The sequence below is a fragment of the Cydia pomonella genome, chromosome 3 (assembly GCF_033807575.1).
Source record: "Cydia pomonella isolate Wapato2018A chromosome 3, ilCydPomo1, whole genome shotgun sequence".
Lineage (NCBI taxonomy): Eukaryota > Metazoa > Arthropoda > Insecta > Lepidoptera > Tortricidae > Cydia > Cydia pomonella.
This window is the reverse complement of record NC_084705.1, coordinates 7,127,132-7,154,997: the sequence shown is the minus strand read 5'-3', so window position 1 is coordinate 7,154,997 and position 27,866 is coordinate 7,127,132. Positions and strand designations below refer to the sequence as shown.

General features: G+C 36.0%; 1 protein-coding gene across 1 annotated transcript in view; it reads right to left on the bottom strand.

Annotated features, from left to right (window-relative positions):
• Nucleotides 1-1,201: 1,201 nt before the first annotated feature.
• LOC133515928 (peroxidase) overlaps nt 1,202-27,866 on the bottom strand; it is a 46,009-nt gene continuing 19,344 nt past the window's right edge. The window contains exons 3-14 of the mRNA XM_061848572.1: nt 19,626-19,702; nt 19,264-19,354; nt 10,504-10,695; nt 9,874-10,070; nt 9,100-9,273; nt 6,736-6,814; nt 6,299-6,444; nt 5,448-5,689; nt 5,006-5,138; nt 3,367-3,829; nt 3,137-3,283; nt 1,202-2,923 (exon numbers count right to left, since the gene is read on the bottom strand). Of these exons, the coding sequence (XP_061704556.1) occupies nt 2,779-2,923; nt 3,137-3,283; nt 3,367-3,829; nt 5,006-5,138; nt 5,448-5,689; nt 6,299-6,444; nt 6,736-6,814; nt 9,100-9,273; nt 9,874-10,070; nt 10,504-10,695; nt 19,264-19,354; nt 19,626-19,702 (2,086 nt within the window). The 3' untranslated portion in view covers nt 1,202-2,778. The remainder of the gene's footprint in view (nt 2,924-3,136; nt 3,284-3,366; nt 3,830-5,005; nt 5,139-5,447; nt 5,690-6,298; nt 6,445-6,735; nt 6,815-9,099; nt 9,274-9,873; nt 10,071-10,503; nt 10,696-19,263; nt 19,355-19,625; nt 19,703-27,866) is intronic.

The window sequence follows — 27,866 nt, the reverse complement described above, 5'->3', positions numbered from 1 at the left end:
TTCACTAATGAATGGTTTCCTTTCTTCTGAATTGTCACCCTTTTCTCTGTCATTGTCACTCTCATCTCTTGGAGGTGGATATTTTTGCGATAGTTGGTTATTATCTTTCCAGCTTTCTTTCTTATTTATTTCTAGATTTTCTGGAGGTCCGTGTAAAGTTTCAATATTAAAATCTGCTAAATTGGCACTTAGTATTTTATTTTGCGTCAGTTTATGTATGGGTAAAATTGGTTCTCTCTCTCTGGGCCCATGTCTGGTTTCGTAGTGAAGTATTTCTGGAGCACTGTTACTTCTTATATTATCTAATACAATATTCAAAGAGCGCTTCTTTCTTCTAAGACTGTTCCTGATATGTCCTCTAGTTTTTACGGGTACATCGTCATTTTTACCACTCACGTATTGCATTACCGCATCTCTATCCTTGATGTCATTTAACTCAATTGTAGATTCAGAAGTATTATGTGCTGCTTGGATTGTATTATTTATGCATTCACCAGGTGTCTTGTTCTCAGTGCTATTGCATAAGGTTGCATTAAGAATTATTGGTATAAGTTGGCCATGCTTTTGGGCCAATTCGGCTGATTCTGTAACAGTCTTTTTAGATTTATCTTCCATGGTGTCATTTCCATTTGAAGTTATGTTGTTATCCGCAACAATTATGGCCTCTGTTACATTCTGTAAATATAATTTTATCTATAAGTACATTATTATGATGCGAATAGATATTAATTATTTGAGATATTATTATACAACTTACCTGATAGTATTCCGTATTTACACAAAAAGGATAATAAAACAATATAAAACTTTCATATATCATTTATATTGTAATTTTATTTACACAATAGGTACTACATTTTTATTGCATGCACAAATTACTCTACTACTATGACTAATAAAACAGATAAGAAATAACAAACTGGGTGAAACCTAAAGTTCTACTGTGAGTGATGGTGCGTATGGGTGAAATTTAAAGTAGTCTGGAGATAATATTCGATTTTTCGCAAGTACTACGATATTACCCGATTTTAGATGAACCCGGTTATCATGAATAAATCGAATACTGCTCCTGACTTAACTACACCTACAAAAATTACAAGTAAGTTCGTGTATGTGAATGATGAGCCGACCAGATCTACAAATGCTATCATTTGTCTTACAAACTAAATACAGGTATTAAAGAGGTGATACATATTTAAAAAAAATATCGGATAGTAGGTGAATCACAGAAACATATTTGACTTAGGTAAACAACCACCTACCTATAGATAAATGAATAAAATAAATATATATTTATGTAGGTACTGTCGGTAAAATATTTATATTTTTCTTCTACATGCATATATAAAACCTGTTTGTTTCATGTCATCAATTATCATTTTGCATGTTTAAATTAACAGCATTGATTTGCAATATATATTCATATACTACCTACATATATTATTTCATCTTCTAATTTTATTATCTCAGATAACCCGACTTACAACATATGAATCGGAGTTACATAATAAGTATAACAATTGGTATGTTTTATTATGAATTATATTTCATCTATAAAAATATGGCATTCAAGCGTTTGGCTTTGCGCCCCTTAATTAATTTTGTACACGTTAACTATTCTACGTATAAATAAGTTGTCTCAATGTGAACATAATTGCGTAAGCTGTTGTAGGTACTAAATCTATGGGAAATTGTGGTGATATAGCTATGACTTCAAAAGTTTTTGTAAAAATATACTTAGTGCAGTTATAAACCCTCTTAACCCTCTAGGTCAGAAACGTAAATGATAGGTATTAAATTGTCGGAAAAAACATTGGCTAAAGGTTGACTCACGCTATACTGGGCCGGGGCCGGACCGGAGCTTCCGGCGCTTCATTTTCTATAGAAAGCACCTCGTGATCACCGATCAGGGCTATAACCGCGAAAATCGAAGTTCGTCAATTGCGGGCATTTTTCTCTGTCACTCTAATTACTTACGTCTTAGTGAGAGTAAAAGAGAAAGATCCCCGCATTTTGCGAATTTCGATTTTCGCGGTAGGCCCCCAGCTGTCATAGAAAATGACGTGTCAGGCCGCGTAGCCAGCATTGCGTATCGTAGTCATCTCTCTCTATCACTGAGCGTAAACGATAGGCACGTTGGCTACGAATGCAGATGCCTCGGCCCGGGCACGGTCCGGTCTAGCGTGTGTCATCCTTTATACTTAATGTATATTAAACTGTTTGAAACTGTCTAGACCTAGTGGGCAGGTAATCCCTATAATTAATTATTTATTTACGTCAATTATAGTCAAGCTGTTGTGGATCAACCTTTTACATAACTAATTTCTTCTATAAATATTTGGATACTTAAACACAAAACAACATAACCACTATGATCATTTGGAAAAGTTTTTACAGCGAATATGTGATCTGATATGTGTGTGTCTATGACCGTGTCTACTTAACAACAGACTGGTTACGTGATGACTATTACAACATGGTCCTTCAATTCATTGCCGCAACTTTAGAGTCCGTTTTAATCTTCATTCATCTTCATCAATATTTTTTTTCAAACCCTTATATATAATACGGCACCGACTCAATATTCGAGGAAACAAAATTATATTACGTTTAGCGTACCTGTTATGTTTAGGCAGTTGCCTATATCAGTTGACGTTAAATAATGAAGTACCTAACTGAAATGAAGGATGATGGTCAATAATATAGGGGTTGTAACTTTAAGTTGCAATAATGAATTAAAGGACCATAAATACTCTAGTTAATACTTGGTGCTTGAGACTACTTCTTGCCAAAGAACGGGTTGTGCGAGAAGCTACTCACAAACTGTTTAGCGGCGCCGTGGAAGGGCGAGGGCGCGGGCTCCGCCCACTTCGTGAAGTCCATTGAGGGCATGATGCCACTTCGGCACGGTACTCGCGGATTTCTGCAAGAAGATTTAACATTAAAGCAAATAAGAACTACTACATGAACTACTAGAAATATAGTTACAAATAAAAAATGTGGGAACCAGTGAATAAATGACTGGATTTTGAGGAAAAAACATAAGCGACTTCACAGTTCATGGTCTGCCAATACCATGGGGAAGGAACCAGAGAATAAATGACGGGATTTTGAGGAAAAAACAATAGGGACTTACAGTTCATGGTCCGCCAATACCATGGGGTAGAGCTGAACAGTGTCAATAATGTCCGTGTTGTCGCAAATGACGCGCGCAAGTCGCGACTTTCTGATCTCCGTCAGCTGTTCCGGGGTGAACGACGACGGCTGGTTTGGCAATTCGAACCTATGGAAATAAATAATGTTAATAAATATGTATACATATAAAGATGTCTCACTTTGAAATAAAAGGTCGGTTCCTAAACTTACCAAAATCGATCTCCTCTTCTCGAGTATGAGAACTGGGTCGCAATAATACAAGCGAAAGTAGGCCCTAACATGGAACCAGGCAACGGTCTTTCTGACACTCCCCCTGACCACAGATCAATATCCACAGGATGCTCAAAGATTTGTCCGTATTTGTTTACAGTTTGGTTAGGCATAGACCCGTGAAGTTCTTCGAAAGTTTCGGCTCCACCAAGACCGCAGAACTTTCTGAATTCCATGTATCCAGGAATGCCAAATTCTCGGCCTCTTTGCATGTTGAATGATACCAAGTCCATTCCAAAGCGAGCGCCAACCTTCTTGAAGAGATGGTTGGTGACTTCTTGCGTGATAGAGTCGTCCATAGCTTGCGCTACTTGATTCATGAGGCCCATGACGTATTCATCAAGCACTCCTGCTCTGTAGAGATCGTAAGGTCTTCGAATCAGATCGGACAGTCTCTTGGAAGCTGTAAAGGATGAATGATTAAATTAGCTCGGTAATTTACGCATGCAAATAAGATGCTAATCTCTGAGTAACTGACATTGACGATTTAACCCATTCAGGGCTAGCGACTCAGTATATGGGTTATGCTCAAACAGTTCCGCAGGGCCAGTGACTCACATGTGAGTCATGAAAGAATTCTGATTTAAACATAAACGAAACGTAATTTAACGTAATAAAGTACATATCCACTGATTTAACAACCATTTCTATAAGGTATATTACGATAAAAAAATATGAATGCGTTTTTTTCATGAAAATAGAGCCTAGAATATTCAATTTTGGTTTACTATGAGTGCAATATAGTAAATATACTGAAATTCTAGATACACACGCGTTGCAAGCAAACATAAAAATCCATATTTCAAAGATACCAAAAATATGTATATTTAAGAAATTATTGACATGGGTCATCGTGGCCTGGCGCTACTTGTAAAACTAGAAATGTTTCCGTAGCAAGTTAAAATAAACTTTATTGGCTGGTTTTAAAGCTTATTTCGTATAGAAGCTGTTTGATATTATACCATTTTACAGCCGATTACTGTTTGGATGATGGTACGCAACATTTACCAACCCGTAGTATAAATAATATTTTATTTTGTGTGAGGGGTAAGGCAACGAGGATTTTCTCCCATTGTACTTTTATGTCATAATATTTGGTGATCGTTGTATTATATCTTAGGCAACCTACTAATGATGATGTTAATGTTCATTATTATTTTTTCGTTTCAATATTAACAAGGCAGTTGAAACAGTTACCACTAACTAATATGTGGGACAAATATTTACAAGTTATAAAAAAATATTTTGCTATGTGTGAGGGGTAAGGCAAGGGAAATGGGTCAAATTGAACTTCCGAGATGACCCATAAAACAACAACAAACACAGCAAGTTAGATATGTAAAAAATAAAAATGTTCATTCCTACATCTATTTTTGATAGACACAGACAAAAGTTGGTTGTAAAAATGTTGCATAATGTTGTTCAATGGGCCGGCTTCATAAGCGGCGATTTATTTACCGTGCGCGCCAGGCCAGAGACCCATAAGCTGAGTCATACGTTTTAGCTAAAAACGGTTTGTATGGTGGCCCAGCGTATTGTGTACGCTCGACGGGTCTTGGCCATGAATGGGTTAACTTACCGATAAACTTGTGAGCCTTGGACCATCTCTCGACAGCTGTGGGCAATAGTGAATGTCCGAACCGATACGCGGCTGAGGCGAAGGAATCTATGACGTCAGGGTTCACCGTTTTATCATATCCATCCCAGTAGCCCTAAAACCAAGTCATTATTAGGGACATTGAAAACCTACACGTGTTTTTACTAATGAAATAGGTTAGCTTATTTAAAGATAAAATCTATATAGTTCCAAGCCCTATGCCTATTGGTGTGCCGTGTTACAATCATATATGCACATAGAACTGAAATGCTGCAGGTAATTAAGGGTCTTGATGTTCCAGAGAGTTATAATTATAAAGCATATAGATAATGGATAAAATATGGATAGCACTATAAATGAAATATAAGCCTGAAAAAAAAATAATGCGACGTAAGTGGTCACGCATATAGAACTTTTTTTTTACTTCTTTCTCCAGAACTAATCCGAATTTTTCCATAACATCCTTTCCGAGCAGGATAGGCAAGAATTCGTTGTAACTGATGTGCTGGATTTCGGCAATGTTGATTCGCCGGGCCTCCTGGAAGAGGGTCTCGTCATCCCAGTGAGGGTTCACTTCGGCCAAGCCCTTCGCCACGCGGTTGTGCTCTCGAGCCATGAGGGTGTGCATTACAGTCAAAACCAGTTGCTCGTTAACTCGAATTTCACCTGTTAAAAAAAGGTTGCTTTAGATTTCACAAAACTCGGTAGCGGTTTTCTTTGTAGCTGGTATCATCAAACGTCATTTAGAGTATAAGTATCATGCAGGTGAAAAATATTGAAAAAAAAAGACGTTCTTTTTTTTTTCAATATTTTCTGTAAAAAAATCACCAATACAAAGATTACTCCTAAACTATGGTTTAATAACTGTTAGATCAAATCCATTAATACATACAAGTATCTATTACGGAATAATACCTATACCGTTGTACTGACAGGCAGAAAAACATTGAGACAGTAAGCAGTAAAATGGTTTGTGTGTCAAGGGCTCAATTTACCTAAGGTACCTGCACTGAAAGAAATGTTTGCATAACTGTAACAAAATTTTGGTTACTGTTTACACAAAAATTGGGACTTGCGAACTATGTGTTATATGTTACAAAACCGTGTTTGGCTATCAGTGTTCAGGTACTGGGTATACACTACAAAATAAGTTTGTAAATTTATGCAAAGTTTATTTTCTTATAACCGTAGTTTAGTTATTTAGTAAAGTTACAAAACCAGTTTGGCTATCTATTTTTTTCAGTGTGTAAGGTCTAAGTGCAAGGAATGTCTTACCAGCCTCAAAGCAGTACATATTCTTGTTGGGCCTGGTGCAACCTTCATCGGGGATATCAAGTTTCAAAGGCAGGAGATCCTTCAAACCATACTCCGTGAAGACAGGGTTCATGCGTAGTAGACCACCATAGCCGGTACGTAGTTTCCTATATTACATAAATGATTATAAGGGTAAAAATAAATGAAGCAAATTCTACCTAGCTACGAAAGGAACCGTAGTCCCGTCGCTTTCTTCAATAATTATTCAAGATCAATGGAGATAAAAGAGCAGCGATATGCATACAAGATATCTGATAACTGACAGAGACACTTCATCCAGATACGAGGACGATATCGCTTTCACTGATTGTGGTTGTTGTTGAAGTCGAATCAAATAAGACAACACGATGAGACTTTCAAAGCCATCATACAAATATAACAATCTAAACCATACACACCTGGAGAATTTATCAGTGACTCCGTAGACAGTGTTACCGTCAATAGCGCCGGTCAGAGTGTTGAAAGGGACTCGAGAGCCTATGAACAAAAAACACTCGGATCAAACAATTGTAAGTAGGTATATATCCAAATAAGCATTCCGAATTACATAGTTACATTACTATTAGACATGTGAGGGTCGCCTCCGTTGCCATTTTGATAAAAAATCACACACAAACACAAGTATAGGGAATTTGTACAGAATACCCAAAAATACTTGTTGAGTCATGGTAATGAGCTGGACGAACCTAGAACCCACTAGTAGGATCACCCCCGCACTCATTAGGTACACCTACACATTAAATTGTTTATTAATAAATTAATCTCGCTTATTCAATTTAATATTGCCCTAGTTCCGTTCAAATGTAGTGTTTTGCATATCTTAATAACCTTTTATATTTTACGATCCTGTCATGTTAGGTACTTACATAAACACCTATTACCTAAATTAAAGATCCTGCCATCTGCTCCATACGAGAGTCCATTGGTTTTAATAGCATTGCACACATCTAGTAAATTATTCTAGTTAGTTTATAAATACATCAAGATTGCTGCGTCGATATATAAGATTACTATGCAAAATAAATTATATCATAATGCTCTGTGTATTTTAAGTGACATGGAAACGAATTACCCTTACTTATTTTATCTATTCTATTCTATCTTGAACAAACATCGTCATTTGTCAGTCACACAAACACAAAGTAGATTTAGTGTAGATTTGGACGCCGGGAGTGGGCTTCTACGAGTTTCACTTGCACGACTCGAGTGCGATACGGATATTCTAAGAAAGTTGATTAATTATTTAAAGACATTTACAAATAAAATAGATTCCGATTCAAATATAACCACTTGTTATGGGTTCGAACTGGTGTTGATACGACCTTGACGATCGTCTTGGTGATTTGGGCACATCTCACGCATGCCGTTCACTTCGCGTGCACCTATCAGCGTGAGCGATGTTTAAGATCGTTTCAAAATAGGAAAACCGTAACCAGTTGTTATATCTGAATTCGGAATCCAGGCGAATGTTTTGTATAGACCGCTCGGCCAGACAGTCGGTAGAGATAGAAAGCAGTCAGAAACGCAAGTATAACACTTACCTACCTACGATACCTATAACATATGCTTATTGAAAGAAAGTAAAAAAAACTGTTAAAGAGAGAGGCATAAACCGAGACCTGTGTAACCTAGAGAGTGTAACCTAAGTAACTATGATATAGCATGTTTTGGCATGTTGGAAACGTTAGGTAGGTACGGTAGGTACGTAATGACGAATTAATGTGGCTTAAATTTGCAACACTTCCTTATTATAACCATCTAACTTTCACGCTATTTAACGATCGAAATAAAATACGAGAATTTGGTTGTCATTTAAGAAGTAAGTTTCACGTATCAATAGTTGCTTCGGTATGAAATGTCGCAAATAACCGCGAACTGACCGAGTTGCGTTGCTTAACTAATCCAATTGAGTTTACTTTAGTCCTCTGTGATCATTTCGTTTTATTAAATTGTAAAAATAAAGCACCGTTACTCTTCAAAATTATTTACAAATAGTTTTGGTGTTATTCGACTAAGTACTTTTTGACAAGCCATAACTTCGAAAATGTGTTTCACTAAACAGTTGAATAAGTAGGTATATATGTAACTAAAGGACTTTATGTCATTAAGTTGCAAATGCATCGGTAATGGAACCCCCATCTCGAGCTCGCTCGGTTGCTCTTGAAATAGGTAAGTACCTATTAATTACACAGCTTAGTACCGGAGATAAGTAATTAAGATATTCAACGTGGGATGATGAATGTTGACATCACGATCATGAAGTGGAAAACATAACTGACCTTTGTCGACCGGTCGGTTGAGTCTCCTAAGTAGTCTGACGAAATAAATTTACTATTGCAATGTTGCGACACTTTGTAATTGATGGTGGTAATTGACCTTAAACATTAGTATAATATAGTTTATGGTTCAAGATTTTTGGTAAGATTTGATACATCCGGAGCAATCAACTTCTGTGCGTAATTATTATGGACCAAATCACTAATTTTAGTAATAAAAAAATTGATAAAAGCAACTGGTATTACATTTTATTTGTAAGTAATATTTAATTAATCTTTAGGTCATACACATAAAAAAAAACTTTAAATAAAGTTGTTATTTATGTTTATGGGTCTTTACCTTGTCAACAGGAAGGCCCTCTTGACACTTAACAATCGGTCAGTCATTCTTATTGATGTGGACGTGGATACAGTATTGGTGGTTCAGATCCGGTAGCCGCTTGCACTTCTGAAGATACAAGAGGTCCTTAAGTTTAATTCTCTTACCCAGACGGCAGCCAGGTCTCGGCGACGGGAAGGCCCTCACGAAGTCGATGCACTTCACGCCGAACAGCCGGTAGAAGTAGTCGTCATCAGGGATGCGGATCTCGTTGCAGTACGGGTGCTTCAGGTGCGGGGGTCGCTTGCAGCATTCCTCGGGGTCGTTACGGTTCAAGGGGTCTGTGAGGTTTGGCAAACAATTGCTGTAAGTATTATTATGACGTACTTAGTACCTCCTAAGCTTTATTTGGAATCTATATTTGTATGTCCGGTTTAATCATTTCAACGATTAAATTATTCACCAGAAGGGTGAAATGAGTTAGGTTTATGATTTATGACGATATTTGAGCTATGGGCTAATAAGTATGTACATATAATACGGATAAGGAAGTGGAGTAGGTAACCGAAAAAAAAGATAAATATGCATAGCATAGATACACACCCGCAAAGAAGGTATGAGATAAATTATTAATTTTAATATTCAAATCTGGTTAGACACATGCATAATATTATATTTAATAACTGAGTGTTATGATTGATTATGATTAAGTACGTAAAATTTCGGTTGATAGGGCATGCCGGTAAATATGTAGTCTTGTTGCATGATCTAGCCTTAGGCGATGGCCATGAGTGTCCAAAACTAGGTATCGAAAAAGCCCCCAGGGAAGTCTTTCAAGGTCAGGGTAAAAATTGTGAGTCGTGTGAGAGTCACGAAAATAGTTCTGGTAGTTCTGCTGGCGCTTAGAGAGGGATGAAAATTATGTAAGAGATAAGACTCACCTAAAGGCGTGCCAGTGAGCGTGTAGTCGTGATCCATGAACTGGCCCCAGGCGATGACCATGACGGTGCCAGCATGGTCGTGGAAGCCTTCATCAGGGTGCATGGTGCGTGAGACCACCCGAGATAGTGGTAAGTCGCGACCCGTGTGCGAAATACGAGGAGAGTTGATGCCGTCGGAGAATAGCGGACCGATTAGTCTAAAAAAAACGAAAATTATTAATACAGTTGTAACTCTCTACGTAAACGTACACTGGCAAACTATGAACTTCTCTGATCAATGGCGAATATGGCGATATCGTGTCTAGGAGAAGTTCTTTACCGCCTCTCTGTAAAGACAGCAATAAATCAGTCCAAATGTACATATTACACTTTATTTACCTACCTTCTAAAGGCACTTTAGTGCTTCTTCTAATGGGGTATTTCTATGTTTTTTCCAAGCCCTTCTGAGCTTTCATACGTTGTATGTCTTTACGAATGTATTTGTATATTCAGTATGTACTGACTGACGCGGCACAGAGACACAGATATGAGAAAACACTAACGGGAACATCTCCTGGACCAGTGCCACTGATGACGGGTAGCTTCTTCTTTATCCCTTTGTGACTAAATCGTCTATTCTTAGGCACTCACCTCTGGAAAGGCGCATTGGTGGCGCCCCACGTGGGGTGCTCTAAGTTGTTGCAGAGTCCGTCCAGCCGCCGGTATTTTCCGGCACGGCACTCTACGTGGGAGAACACCGGAGGGCACACTTCTCGAATAAGCGTCCTCGACGTATCGATGAGAGGCAGGCCTTTTTCGATCTCTTCGTATGTTAGACCGTATCTGGAAATAATAAGTTAGGTAAGTAATTATTAAAAATAAAACAGAAAATTTGGCTGATCGGTGATCGCAAAGAAGAAGAGATATATATTTTTGGGGGACTACTCGTATTCCCAACACTGCTGCCCAGCGCCTAATGAGTTCCCATGAATTAATACTATATGACATACATAAATACTGTAGATGTTTTTGGGCTTATTGCATTGACTTACTGAGTTTTTCGTAGAGAAAATGGAAATTTAGTATAAAAAGTAACCCGACTCGAAAAGTCCGTTTAATAAACAATTTATTTAACTCTCTGTTAAACTTTCCCCTCGTATTGTCTCATTGTGGATGTATGCATCCATAAAAATATTCAGAATTTTTATCATTCTAGATACCCTAAGAAATAAATACGGAGATACATTACAGTTTCAGGAGACAGCTCCTGAAACTGTAATGAATCCCTTAAACCAATATGGCCGAATATACCTAAGGGCAGAAAATCTTGTAACTTGTAGTATCAAAACAAATGAAGACGTAACTATTTGATATTCTCGGCATCTATTAACATCATTAAGAGTTCTAATTTACAAAGTAGCATCATTGGTATTCGTATTCGATATCTATTTTCAAATGCCAAGTGCCAAGGTTTGCCGTTTACTTCAATTCGCAGCAATAAATTATAAGCAGGTAGTTACCTAATTAATTATAAATGTAACATTGAAATTACGCGTGAAAATATTTAAAGGAATGCACTTGTAATTAAGTATGCTTTATTTTAAATGTTTCACTGATCCTGAAGATTACCACTTCCTTTAAATTATAACATTTATAAAGTGTTGTAATTAACTACTTTCAGGTCGGTACATATTTAAAAGATGCCAGTGACTGTCCAGTGGGCTGTTAAAGTGGGTTTAAGAAGTAGAATTGAATTTAATAGACCGTCAACTAACCAGCCTGCTGCGGCGTATTTTAGGGCCGGTACAGACGGGAACTGCACGCCGACGTTGCTGTCGGCGTATAGTTCCCATACAAATTGCAGTCAGGTCGCAGTCCGTCTGTATCGGCCCTAACTAATTCAACTTGTCCAGCCCTAGCAGTAATAATATTTTTACTCGAGGTATTGTCAGTGTTTTAATCCTTTGTAGCCATGTTTGATGCAACACGAACCCCGAAAATAGGTGGGGATAACTCATCTGAGTCAGATATGATATAGGTATATGGCGTTAGAACTATCAATGACCAATAACAAACGAAGAAGGTTGTTTTGTTTTACAGTTTAGGTACACCACAATAGTGATGTTGTGGTGGAATCTGTCAAACAAAAACCTTCATGACTTGATAAGTGACGGTGAACAGTGAAAAGGTTAAAAGTAGGCCAGGAAAGTAAAATTTTCTCAACATTTTTGAAAACCTCATGGCTTAAACAATTATTTGGTCCTAAGAGTCCGCAGCAAGCTCGGTTCTCCATACAAATGTAGTTACGCTTTCATTAGACGACTGGCTAGATTGCTTTGAAATTTCGTACTTACATAAAGATAAGGTATATCTATGTCTGTAATTAGTTTATGTATCTTCAGACACTATAGTTGAAGAAATACAGCGAATTTCAGTTTTTCATACAACATTTTGTTTGTTTTATAAGCTGGAGCTACGAGTATATAAACTAATTACAGGCACAGATATACCTCATGTCATCGTATGTGCAAAGTTTCATTATAATCCAATACGTAATTTTAAAATGAGAACGACACTCCGTTTGTATGGGAAAGTGAAATTCGGCCGAGCCTGCTGCGAACTCTTAAACATACTACGCTTAAGAGGGAAGTAGACCACGTGATCGTCCATGCAAAAAGAGAAAACGTTTTTCCACTTCTAAATATTTTCCATTCTCCATGATTTTAGTATGTTATTGACACAATGTAAAACTAGGTTTGTAGGTTTCCTTTTTTCTGGAATTCCGGGAATTTCTAATGGAATTTCATAGAAAAAGTACCATTATTTCGCTAGGATCGCAAAGCTATTCTTCCCTCAATTCAGTTTTGAATTTGTATTTAATGTGTAAAATTTGGCTTTGAAATTATACCTACCTATAACAGTTATAGCCATATACATTTATGGTAATGAGTTTCAATACACGACTTAATAATAATTAATTTATCAAAGCATATTATATCGAGGTCAAAGATAAATATTTAGTACGCAGTTCAAGGTTGCGCATATAAATGAAGATGCCAGCAGCAGCAGCACTAGCGGTGAAAGAATTAATTTAAGTTTCTTGATTGTATGCATGCAATTATACATACATGCTCGTACAAAAGAGGTTGTAGTGAGAACGCCAATAGGTCGAGACTGATTGTGCCTTTCACCCGAGTTAAACACGCTGATTTTCATTTCGAATACGAGGAAAGTAAAATTACTGTGTGTTAAACAAACTATCTCGACAGAAATGAGTGCCTTTCATCCCTCGGTTAACAATCTACTATTTAGCCATCGTTTAGCTGCTGTTTTTTAAAAATTCGAATTCAACTGTATAATGATTACTCTGAAGATGTTATATCACTTATATATCATCTTAATCCACCCTTAAATGCGGTAGTTAGGAAGGCCGATAGTAGATTTATTGACCTATAATGTTTACTGAGAAATAAAGCAAACTTTTTTGAACAAAGAAAAACTGAAAGTAGGTACGATATTATCTAGTTTCTCTCGATTCACAAAAAACCACCGCGGGTTTAAAACATTAATACGGCATTAGTAGGATTAGTGTTCGTGAATTCAATATCCCAATGAATTAACCTTTGAGGTATCAGCTGTCTTCAGAATAATTCAAATGACTCATTACATCTTTGGAAATTAAATTAGAACAATTCGAGCATACAGAAGCGGTGTGACAGGATTTATTAACAATGGACTACTCTACAGTTTGACGTGCCCTACAAACGTCAATCACACGGGTGCAAAAATCGTATTTAATAGTTACTATAAGTAACCTTCGAGATGATACGCTACGCTAATTGTAGATTAAAGTAACTACAAATATCTGAGTTCGGTTCTATCGCTGTAGTGACCTTGTCTAGACGATGCATGGTCTAATAATTTCAAGATATGTTTTAATAAAACATTTTTTTTTTATATCCTTTCTATTCTTGTAATTGTGGACTAAGGTGTCTGTCTACTTAGTTATTAAAATAACTTTGGTACTGTTTTTAAAGATATTTCCATCGTTCGTCATTTTGAATGCCATTTCTGGATAAGTGGAATACCTCTTTAAGTGGACAGATTGGCAGGTCCCTTGAAGTTAGGTTTCGTGTATATATAAACGCGTACAAAAAATTTAATTAATTAATTTAGAATACCTGGATGCTTTTGATACCAGTAGCCGGATTAAATAACCACAGAGCTGTATAGTGATTGCCTGGTTAAGAATGACATAAGATAAAAAAAAAAAAAAAAAAAATAGGTAGTTCGTAACTTTTAAATACAAACATCACAGCATTAACTAGGATTTCCGGTGATTAAGGAACCAGTAAATTCAAATCAATAGGGTTGGCCGCATTCCTCATTTTTGAGGTTAGGCAAAAGTACTTCATACCTTGAGGTCGTGACACGCTTGCCCTTCGGAAGAGTACGTTCACACGCCGTACACATGAAATCTAGATTACGGTTCTCTATGTGCAAGACTTATAGAGCTTTGGCTATCAATCTCAAAACATCGTGTAATGTAACGCTCGTCCTTAATAATAATTTCGAAAATTGCTTATAGCGATGTGCGGAATGTGCCACATGCCATGCGGTTGGATTGAATGAGATTTTGAGCTTTCGCTCTAGTTTATGAATATTCGATTCCCAACACTATTAGCGAATTAATAGCTTACTTATACAAAATACACACATAAAAAATAAAAATCCTAGCCACTAAGCAAGGCTTGTACGTACTATGCAATAATTGTATTAAAATAATAAATTTGCTTAATCAGCAAATATTTTCTTGGTATTCTAAGGCCGCGGACAGGACGTAAGCGGCGCTGGCAGCTCGACCATATGTATGAACGGCCTTGATTTGCCGCTCGCCACGCCCAGCGCCAGCTGCTTACATCCAGTACGCGGCCTTAAAATTGGGCATAGGTACACCATAGCTGATACCTATGTCATGTCAGCCAACTTTGAAGTGACAAGTGTTTTGGTTCTACGGTGAGGCCTAGCACACAATACTTTATATATCACTGCATTCTTGTTCTTTCAGCTCTGATGCTTTCATAACCAAACTAGTTTCATGTTCGTAGAAAAGGATTCACCTGACATCTGAGGAAACTTTTAAAAAGTACCTGTGGAGCCTTACTAGAATTATTTAAACGGAACATCCAGTTACAGTTACCTTGTTTGTGTGTTCGTCTCTCAGAACTCTTAGTAGACACCAATCTCGCTCATATTAAAGTCAGCTTTTGGTGATTAATGGGTCTATTTTTAATGCATTTGGTATTATAAAAAGGTTAATTACACCGTTATTACACTGAAGCCTAGCTTCCGTCTTCGTCACAGCGGCGATCGCGATGACATTTACATCCCGCTCACTTCAAAGGCCAATTTGCAAACGTGTTACAATGACACTTAGATCAAGAATCTACACCTACAGTTCGACATTTAAAGTCTCAATACGTTCTGGACAATAGTGCATTATTTAGAGTAAATGGTACGTTCGCCATAAATTTATCTAACGTTTGGGATTTCAACAAACCATGTATTTTAACCACGATTTTACGATTACGAAACAGGTATTTACAGATACCTGAAATAAGTAAAAAACGCGTAAAAAGATCCACTAACAGGCAATCAATAATCATTACTGTAATGACGTTGGAATACTCGATATATTAACTGCAAACTACCTACGTTGCTACATCTTTTAACACAAATTATGACCTCTCACAATGACATTGAAGTATGACTCGAAAGAGGTCTGTCTGAATAGACCCCTAGTCTATTAGCAAACTAATTTCGACGCACGTCTTGTGGTTTTACCATTCAAAGTCTGCGTCTGTATTCGCTTTTACGTATGGCTTGGCATGTGGTCAGGGCTGTCATTGTCGTGGTTTACTAAGAGCAGAGTCTGAAGCGAACTAGAGTAAAGAAGGTAGACCCATTGATAAGAACTGGAGGCGTATTCTATGATGGATGCAATCTGTCAGATATATCATATCCATAACCTGTTTTTAAAATCAGAATACGCCTCCTGTTCATAGACATGGAGACCACGGGTTTGATTTAGCATTTTGGTAGACGATGGAATAGCAACCCAGGTCCGGGTCAAATTCAATCGGCGCTGGAGCTTTCAGTATTCGCTACATTAAAGTTCTCTGTTGGTAGTCATTCAATTGTCAATCATGGGTGACAATTCATACAACTACATAGTACCGATAACGATCAAAACAAAACATATGTAAATTCTTAGTTGATACAATACAATGATCTCATAACTCATGGCTAAAGGGTATGTCTGAATACATCTGTCATTATCTACCGTGTGAATCACATGACATGTAACATCGTTGATTGAATCAATTTCAAGGTAGTTTTCTGAATGATTTCAACCCTTGCTCCTAAAAAAAAACAGTTGTGTAATTAGTTTTTATTAAGGTGCATTTTTGCCAAGAAATTTTGGTTCGTGATTAGTATCGGACATGAATACGTAGACTGTCCAGGATGAAAGAAGCTTGTTATAGACTTGAGAAGGAATTGGCCTTCGAAGCCGGTTTTATTTATCTTTTTAAATTGATCCACATAAGAATAAAGACCAATCGTTTATTTAAGGTCATTTGCAGTTCCGTGACCGCTGGGCTATCCGTCTTCTTGATCTTTAAGCTGATTAAGCTTGGTAATTGTGCTAATTATAGTGGAACGTGTGGAGCTCAGCACAGTTAGGGTTTATACACGAATAATAGTACATTATGATACAAGTGTGCTAAGTTGATCATTACACACGAGGCGATATTGTGCGCGCGACCTGTAAGCAAGCGCGCAATAAGAAAGCCGATATCGACTTCATTATTTCCGTATTATTGTTATTGAAATTTCTTTCGTTTTGTTTTATTGCGGTAATTAAACTTAATTGTAAGAAAACATGAATGAAATAGTGATGACGATGGATTAAATTTTTTCAGGTTGTATTTTTACCTTTCAAATATGTTCACACTGCTGTCGTGAAAAATATTGTGTACTACACGAGATCAAAGTTATTTACATCTGGTGCGCTTTTGAGTCCCTTACTGCGCTCAAAATTCTAAATATTATAGAATGTTACGCTTGTACGGGACTCAAAATAAGCACTCGAAGAAATATCAAACTTTTTTCTCTTGTACAAATAACTATATTATCATGCGATCTACGGTCAACCAATTTGATTCCTAGGCCACTATAAAACCATGTCATAATGACTTCTACGTCAGTGCTTATTGAGTGATGCATGTCATGTATAGAGTAGTTAAAGCGACAAGGTTCTATAGTGGCCTAGGATTCAAATTGGTTGACTGTACATGCCTGTCACGTGTCGTGTCTACCTCCAATAGGTTCTTACATAACTCAACCTCTTATTATTGGTTATACATTTTTGATCCTGTATTTCAGGCTTCAAATTTTCGTAAGCTTTCCGTCTATATGGGTACACATACGAGTAGATTACCATATTGCTGATTTTATTAAAGTGCATGTATATTAACACTATAATTAAATGTCTATATCGCAGTCGCAGTGGGCGAATATGACGCTCAAATTTTGACTTCAACGCTTTTATTTTTAATTTAAAATTATTTCGTAAAAAAAGTACTTATTGAAAACCGCTAAAATACTAATCAGAAAAAGAGAATGCATCTTGTAAATATTAAAAGCAGGTTAAGTAACTAAAATAAGCTTTCTAAGCAGTTTCAACGAGCATATCAAAACAGTCCGAATCACATGACTCGAGTTAGACATTAGGTAAGTCACGAACTTACGTCACCTCAACTATGACCTGCATCGTCGTATTAACTAATGCGGATGAACCATCGCAAGATTTTTGCAATACTGTAATTACAGTGAAAATTTATGGTAGTTTTATCGACGCATTGCAGGTTTCTATACGTTTAAGTACTTCGTCTCTATATGGCCGATCAACGTCCAAAGATTATTTCTAACATTTTCAGGAGCACCTCTTATTTATTTATTTCTTTCCCTTAGGTATCCAGACAGAAGACTATCCCTTGAAGAAAAGAGCTACCTATTCTACTTAGTTATCAATTGCTGACTGATCAAACTGCGTGAGTGTCTCCCCGCGTATTCCTAATCAATTTTCCACACGACTGCGAATAACGAAAAAAAGCGGCCAAGTGCGAGTCGGACTCGCCCATGAAGGGTTCCTTACCATTTATGACGTATTAAAAAAACTACTTACTAGATCTGGTTCAAACCAATTTTCGGTGGAAGTTTGCATGGTAATGTATATCATATATTTTTTTTAGATTTTTCATTCTGTTATTTTAGAAGTTGCAGGGGTGGGGGGGACACACTTTTTTTCAGTTTGGAAGTGTCTCTCGCGCAAACTATTCAGTTTCGAAAAAAAATATATTAGAAACCTAAATATCATTTTTGACGACCTATCCGTAGATACCCCACACGTATGGGTTTGATGAAAATTTTTGTTTTAAATTTTATGACGTATTAAAAAAACTACTTACTAGATCTGGTTCAAACCAATTTTCGGTGGAAGTTTGCATGGTAATGTATATCATATATTTTTTTAGATTGTTCATTCTGTTATTTTAGAAGCTACAGGGGTGGGGGGGACACACTTTTTTTCAGTTTGGAAGTGTCTCTCGCGCAAACTGTTCAGTTTCGAAAAAAAAAATATATTAGAAACCTAAATATCATTTTTGACGACCTATCCGTAGATAGTAAAACACGTATGGGTTTGATGAAAAAATTTGTTTTAAATTTTATGACGTATTAAAAAAAACTACTAACTAGATCTCGTTCAAACCAATTTTCGGTGGAAGTTTGCATGGCAATGTATATCATATATTTTTTTTTTGATTTTTCATTCTGTTATTTTAGAAGTTACGGGGGGGGGGGGGGGGGGGCACACATTTTTCCACTTTGGAAGTGTCTCTCGCGCAAACTATTCAGTTTAGAAAAAAATGATATTAGAAACCTCAATATCATTTTTAAAGACCTATCCATAGACCCCACACGTATGGGTTTGATGAAAAAAGATTTTTTGAGTTTCAGTTCTAAGTATGGGGAACCCCCAAAATTTATTGTTTTTTTTCTATTTTTGTGTAAACATCTTAATGCGGTTCATAGAATACATCTACTTACCAAGTTTGAACAGTATAGCTCTTATAGTTTCGGAAAAAAGTGGCTGTGACATAATCGGACAGACAGACGGACATGACGAATCTATAAGGGTTCCGTTTTTTGCCATTTGGCTACGGAACCCTAAAAACACTATTCGGAATTTTAAAAAGTTTGGTTATACTTCCGCGTACTACACTTAGAGAACCCCTGGCCTCGAAGCTAAGTATGTAATTTGATGAGAATGTAAAAGATTATACTTACGTTCGCGCCAAACTGATGGAAATGTCAAGTATGAGCTCGCCCACACTGGCGAAGTCCTCTGGCTTCCAGTCGCCTTTAGGTTGAGCGACCACTGTGGACGAGTGTTTAAATAAATTAATGTCATTCTTAAAAACGCCTTAAAAAGAGTACAAACTTAAACATTAGATACAGTCAGCTGCAAATATATAGTACCCCCCCTGTCTAGAAGTTTGTATGCAGGGAGTACTCAATCTCTGCAGCTGACTGTACCAGAAACTTATACTTGTCATAGGCCATCGTTGGGCGCTGAAAGGCGAAATACCTATAACAACTTCTGATTTTCTGTATTTTACTTTTACGAAGTATATGGTAGTTTTACTTACAAATTCGTTTCCGTGCGTCCAAGTAGGCTTGGTTAACAGCTTCATAGGTAATGCACGTGTGTTGACCCTCGTAGCCGCTGTAACAAACATATGATTTTACACTTTATCTATGAAACATGCATTTTATAGAATATAATAGAATAGAAGAAGCTTTATTCAAAAACGCTAAATTTAAACTTAACTAATAGCACTGACATAATATCATTATAAAGCGTCACTGAAATGGTCTCCACTCAGCTTCATGTCAAGGAACCTTTAGGGAGTTTTTCGGCAGTATTTTGTATAAAGTGGATTTATTAGGGCCATAAATATAATTCTGAAGCTTAGGTACAGTCGCCATTAGATATATATCGGAGCGGCCAAGGTGCTCACAAATATCTGAGTACGCTTCTATTGTCAAGGCGTTAGAGTACGTGTGCAGATATTTTGGAGCACCTCGGCCGCCCCTATCAATCTCATGGCGACTGTACAAACCGTGTTACACAGACAAACCTCTGTACGAAACCGGGAATGAAAAGCGGGACTGTGCAGCAGCGATAGACAATTAGATTAGACAGATACTTAAGTAATTTTGTGACGAGTTGGCCCATTTGATGCTAGAAGACACACGGTTTGTTTAATAGTCCATAAATGTGGTATTCCTAATACATGTATTAGGAACGTGTAATCATCGCATTTAACTACAGTTTTGTATGCATATTGAGGTGGTTAAGCTCTCAGACCGCAACAACACCTAGGTACTTTCACATGCTTTAGTAGGTAATAGTAGCAACATGTTAAAGGAGTCGTAATACAAAACTAAATTACGAGTCCCGATGAAGATTAGTTCGTGTGGCTCCACACAAAAATTATGTTTATTCTAATAAATAAATGTTACGTAAGTAGATCAAATGACTCAGTAATGGGAACCATAATAGTAACGTTTAATCTTGATTTAAGTTTATTTTGATCAAATAATAAAATTGAATGAAACTTTTATTGCTGAAAAAAATATTTTTTTAAAACATCCAAATCATATTGTCCTCTCCTACAGTAAGTACTTTTGAATGCATAGACTCGAAACAAAATTGACAGTACATTGACAGAGCCGTGTTGCTTTCCCTAGTAATAACTCTTTTCACATCTGTTATATTCCTACCCGAAAAAGTAAATTCTTTTTTATTTTTGTACAAACTATATTTCTTGTATTTCGACTTAGTTATTGTCGATATTAGTATTGGAATTAAACATTATATGGTTTTTTTACAAACGGGAGAACCTCAAAAAATGGTCTTACTAGACTAAAATATCGGGGCTCGTACAATATACCGTACAATAACCTAACCTAACCTAGCTTAAACTTTAGTTTTTAAACTACTACAGCAAATGAGATGAAATAGTTATTTGTTTTACAAGGGGGCAAAGTTGTTGTTTAACCGCTCGTGTTAATATTGATACCCGAGCAACCGAAGGATTCCAAAATTGAAACACGAGCCTAGCGATTGGTTCGAGAAGTGGAATCTTGTGCGTTGCGAGGGTTTCAAGGCACGAGGGTTAAAATTTGGTCGTATTATTACCAATTTTAATATGCACTCTAAGCCTATATTATTTTCTGTGAAATTCTTTTAATTTTCGCGTGTACGGTAGACCAAGTGAAACTGTACCTACTTTTCAGTGACAATTTATATATTTAAAGTACGCTCCGATTTCGGTTTCGCAACACGTTATTCGATTTTAGAGTGTAATATAAGTAATACCTGTTATTAATCTGATAGTCGTGATATTGATGACAAGTAAAATATCCTCCAAACATCTTAACTGCTTACAATCGTTGCGTAACATTTACTGTTACAGGTGTATCTAGGTTACCAATATATACGAGATATAGCTGACAGGGAAGTATCAAAAACACTGAGGTTTCAGAATATGTCAATCATACGGGAAATTTAATCTTACCCGGGACGCGGGGTATAGACTTACGGTAATTGGCCACATGTCTAGTATCTGTGTATACTCGTAACATAAACTGCTTTTAGCTTGCTATGAGATAGCGAACTTCTTAAGATTTGTTAGGTAAGGCGACATGTTGAAATGATTAGATTATACACCGTGTTTTTTTCCCGTTAATTTCAAGGGTGTATTCCTGTGCTTAGATTAAGTAACTTTCTCAAAGACACCGGTATTTTAATTAACTCCATTTCGGAGGTCATTAATAATTTTTATTTTATTATAAGGCCCTTACGAGCTCGTACGATTTTATTCATTTGCACGACGATCGATGTTCGAAATGACATTGATATGTCACAGTTTTCAATTGAACGCTATATGCAACATTTAATTAATTAAAAAAAAATTAAAAATTAACTATGCCATTTAATTCTCTTAAACGCTGTATGACCTATGTAAGTATTTTAGATCTATAATTACTAATTTGTAAATGAAACTTTATTCAAATTGCAAGATTTTGAAGAATATCGGAATAGGTACGCCTTAAAGTCGGCATAAACGATCTACATACACAGCTATAACTACTATGAGAATTGCACGCTGATTGCACACTTACTATAATTATAGTTTACATATAAAAGGTGCTGGGAAATAGTCCATCCTTAATTTTAAACTTGCACAAAAATATTGTTTATCACGAAAAACGCTTAGATTATATAATTAGAGGAACCTGAAGCAAAACGCTACCAGGGGGCCTTGCCTAGGATGACAAATCGTATATCGACAAACGCCGAAAAAAGTATCAGGGTGACAGATGCATCGAAAAGTCACGTGATCATTTCCATACATTATTTTACTTTCAATTGATGTTTTCTATCCAAGATAGTCACTTGAATATGCCCCCACTTAGACCAGAAGCACAACCCAAATATAAAATTACGGCAAATGTTAATGTTAAGAGGCGTGAATCCGAGCATATTTTTTACCGCATTACGGGGTTTCCGGCAATACCGTGGGACCAGACGACTCCGTAACAAACTAACAACACTCGTTACGACATCTAGAACAAAACCGTAACATCCGTGTCTTATCCAGATTGGATATAGAATTTAAATTTTAACCTAATCTTCCACAAGTCGGTCACTCGGTAATTATAGATCATTCATAGCTGTGTACGGAGCGCTAATATAATAATATTGTTAAAAATGTAGTACAGTCGCCATCAGATACATCAGAGCGGCCAAGGTGCTCAAAAATATCTGAACATTCACGTTAACGTCTTGTTAATAGAGGCTTTGTCCAGATATGTTGGAACTCCTGAGCCACTCTGGGGGCCTAGCCAAGATGACAATTGCACATCGACAAACGCCAGACGAAAAGAAAAAATGTATCAGGAATGATCATGACAGGCGAAAAATCACGTGACTATTTCCATTCCATACGTTATTTAAGTTTAAATTAGCGTTTTCTATTAAAGATTGTTACTTGGCTAGGCCACCTGATATACAGTCTGTCCCTAACCATTGGACAAAGCCGAAATGTACATATGCATTAGGGTGTTTAGAACCAGTGTACAAAGTATCATAACAACCGGTGTAGCGGTTTCGAAAAATTAACAATTTACCATTTTTTACTTTGGAGCAGCCTGTGTGTCTTAGTAGCTCCTAGGTTAATATCTTCAAAGAATAGTATGGAACCTTCTTCGACCTTTTTGATTATCTTTTTTATTTATGACACTAATAAGCTTCTGACTTTTGAAAAATGTCATCATTATCAAATATTTCGAACAAATTGTCAAAAACACTGCCAAAGATTAACACAGTGTTCCTTTTTGTTGTCGATTATTGCAAATAACTTTTGTTAGAAATTTTTTATTTTTTATCTTTTGTTCTAATTAAAAAATATTAACGTCAGAGCATTCCTGAGAAGTAACCCTACGTGGGATTTCAGGGTTTGTCCAATGCCTAAGGTCACCCTGTATGTGATGGCGATTGTACGTAATTATTCTGGTATTGTGGTAAATACCATTCAAATTAAATTTGGACCGATGACGACGTAGACTATATTTAATTAAATGCATTTATTTGATAACAAGTTTAGTAGAAAAGTATTGTAGAATTAGGTCATTCTCCAGATTTGTGCCTGCGTCTAAACTTCGTCAAACCATACTAAATGTATGAAAAGTTTGACGGAGCCTGACCGCAGTCATATAATTTGAGAATTGCCCACTTACTGGGAGAGTCATAATTTTTTATTTATTTGTTTTTTCAAAAGTGTTGTTACAATATAGGTGGAGTTCGCTTGTGACAGAAAACCCCGCTTTTCTAAAAAAGAAACCACTTTAAACCAATATGTTTATGTACCTATAATTTAACTCATTTACTTCCATGTTCGGGATTAGTTATTACTAATTAATTATCACCATTTATTTATAGGACTTTTATTTTAAGTTTATTTATATGTAGGTTGAATTATTATTTTTAAACTTATGTATAATTTATTGTTCCATATTTTGTTGTGATTACGATTCTTTTTTGTTTTATTATTACCTACTTCTCATTTTCATAGTCATCCTAATAAACAAGTACTCTAAACCCACGCGCTTAGGATCTGACTCAGCACATTTCAAGTTTAGAGACAGCCTGCTTTCACTGTTTGTTCCGCACTACAAATCAGTTGTTGATATTTTCCATTAACCCTAGAGTAATAATGACTGCTGTTTCTAGTGTTTGCTGGTCAAACGCCGCAAGAAGGTCAGCACGCTAATGGCCTGGAGACCGTTATAACCATTCAAGAACATGTGAGCCGCTATGGTACACATGCTGGGACGGAACCATATTGACTATTGACAGCGTATTGACTGTACACTAAAGTTCATTTAGCAACTTTGTCCTACTATAACAAGCATGTAACTGCTGTCATTACCTTACATAGAAATTTTTGTGGCAACGACGAGTGTTTGAATAAATTAAATATAGATAAATCTGTTATCGATAAGTTAGTCCTAGATGTGTATAATTTATTCCATAAAATTAAAATTACAATTTTACAATTATGGAATAAATCATTACTTTTTTTTATACATCTCAAATTTTTATTTTTTTAAATTATTAATTTATCCTTGCTGTGAATTCCCGAGACATTTCAAGAATACAAATCAATTACAAATCGGTACATAATTTCTTTATTACATATACTTATTTAGTACTCTAAAAAACTGTGGTATACAAAGAGATTAGAAAACTACCAATTTGATGTGTATTTCTTACACAATGTTAAAAATATCTACAGGGATGCCGCCAGCAACCTTGGTACAATGCCTCAAGGACCTATTTTAGAATTAAGCTAGTTATAGTAATCCTCTGTATATATCCATTATGTATATTGCTATTGTAAATAAATTCATTCTTATTTTACATGATAGAAAACATCTAATAGGTTAGGGTAACATCGATAACAGACATGTCGATATTTCATTTTGTCTAATATTTTATATTGCTACAAAAACTTCTATGTATGGTCATTACCTATGGGTGTTTGATGTTGTCAATGCGTAGGTGCATTGGAGTAACAATGTTTACCTAATAGTCTCTTCGCTTTAGTACGTAACGTAAACTTATTTTATTTAGGTATATAATTTCTTTAGATTTTGTTTTTTAAATCTACCATGGTTCACCTTCTGTCTTATTTTTTAGGTGCTTATTTTTTTTTTCATCATTATTAGATTCAGATTCAGGGAATTTAAATATTATTTATTAAAGTACGATTAGGCATAGAAACAAGCACTTTCGAATCGTCAATTACAGCCTCGTTTTCCACTTCCTTGGACGAGATTAACTGCAAGTAATACTAGTATTGTGAATATGTGACGTGATTTGCAAGAAGCTGTTAACTCTGAAAAGCTTGCCCAGCAAACAAACTTTGTCATGCGTAGCTAAAGGTGACCCTTATTTTCCATTGTGTTTTCCTAGAGCTTGCAAAGCGAATGGAACAGGCCAATTCAAGTTTTAGTTATTAAATCTCATTACAATATGATACTGATCTGTCCAACGTGGTATAAGAAAAAAAAATCGTATAATGCATCTAGAAATATCATACATCTACAAAGCAAAATACGGGATGTTTATTTAGTCACCTGCAATAATTTAAGGGGTGAATATATAGGTCATACTGAGCAACTTTTATTATGGGACCAACCTCGAAATCGCGAAAAAAAAATTTGTCTGTTTCATACATTTTGGCTGTCTGACCTTGAAACTTTCTATGGGTGGGTAGATTTTTTTTCGCGATTTCGGTGTTGGTCCCTTAGTAAAAGTGGCTCAGTATGACCTAATTACTCAACCCGTAAATGATTGCGAGTGACTAAATAAACATCCTGTATAAATGATGCGATGGAAAACGATAAACTAACATATGATGTCAACTGCTTCATTGCCGCTTTGTTGATTACCGTCGTAATTATTATAGTTATCTCAGTAACTTAACTGTAGTTGGTAGCTGCGCGCAACTACGCTCCCTACAGGTGTCCACGGAAGACCAGCGTCAGCGTACTACTTCAGTAGGACCTGGCATTATGCTGAGTGTTCACCTTTTTCAGTATAATTATATACAGTGTACAAGTTAGTTATAAGTCATTTTTTCTCTTTCTTCCTCTATATGTATTGTATAACTGTGTACTTATACTGAAATAAATGATATTCTATTCTATTCTATTCTATTCTATTCTATTCTATTCTATTCTATTCTATTCTATTCTATTCTATTCTATTCTATTCTATTCTATTCTATTCTATTCTATTCTATTCTATTCTATTCTATTCTATTCTATTCTATTCTATTCTATTCTATTCTATTCTATTCTATTCTATTCTATTCTATTCTATTCTATTCTATTCTATTCTATTCTATTCTATTCTATTCTATTCTATTCTATTCTATTCTATTCTATTCTATTCTATTCTATTCTATTCTATTCTATTCTATTCTATTCTATTCTATTCTATTCTATTCTATTCTATTCTATTCTATTCTATTCTATTCTATTCTATTCTATTCTATTCTATTCTATTCTATAAACGATAGCTGAAATATTTTGCACGATGACATTTTAATGTAGGTTATTTAAGCAAATGACTCAACCAAACTGACTGACCAAATATGAGCAACGATAGAACACAGATTTTGTTATTAGCACCGGTTCTTAACACCAAGGTGTTAACAGTTGAAATGGTAACGTGAGTGGCAATGAATGAACCTCTTCACCTTTACCCCGTTCGTCACTTGTCTACTAGAGGTTAAAGTTGACGATAAGCAGACCTAATTGATAGATGTTACGTGTCATGAAGTAATTATCACGGTCTAACTGATGACGTGTGAAGTAATTTCGGAATTTAGATATCCTAGGTTTAGGTTACCTAGAGGAGCTTAAGACGACAGGTTATTTTGAATCTAAGGCAATAGTACCTATTTTATACAATCGTGATATAATAGAGCTTGACTATATCATTATTGTATACAATATTTTTTCTACGAGTCATCTAAAATAATACTTTTTTACTATAAAACTTAATAATTAATGAAAATTGGTAAGTATCTCAATATACAACAATTTAGTACAAGACATAAACGTGCATTTAATGAATATACACTACTCTATAGATATAGTTACCCGTTTATGTCTTTCTATGGGAGCGCGGCGGCACATTATCGGTCAAATTCTTTATAGTTGACAACAGCGTATCGAAATGAATATGTAGTTGAGTTGGGAGCCCATACATATAAAGTACGCAATTATAGTTTGGTATACGAAATCACAATTCAACTATTACAGTCGACGAGAAGAAAAATCATATTTTGGTTTTGTTTACTTATTTAGAACATTCCCACTCATGTCTAATGTATAATTTATATTACGTGCGTCAGTCGACCTTTAGACCGTATACATAGGCATTACTCTTCTGATGATGCACACATTCATAAAACACTCTGTTACTCCATAATATTCTAAACATTTAACCTAAGCGTTAGCGAAAGGATTTTGAAAGTGAGCGTTCAAGTTGCCTAATATGATGCGTGAGACCGAGATGAAAGCAATTGTTGATACACTACTTGCATTACAACATTCGCAGGTCAGTAATCTGTCTGGCGGGGCACGGAATAAGCTACCAAAGATCTGATAAACTGGTGGCGTAAAGCCTGAGCATTTTTATCAAACTTACGTCACGTAAAACATACATTAAACGGAGAGCGCACTTTTGATGTTGTCTGAGACAGTTTAATTTATAACGAATTGAGACGAGAGATTGAAAGTATTGA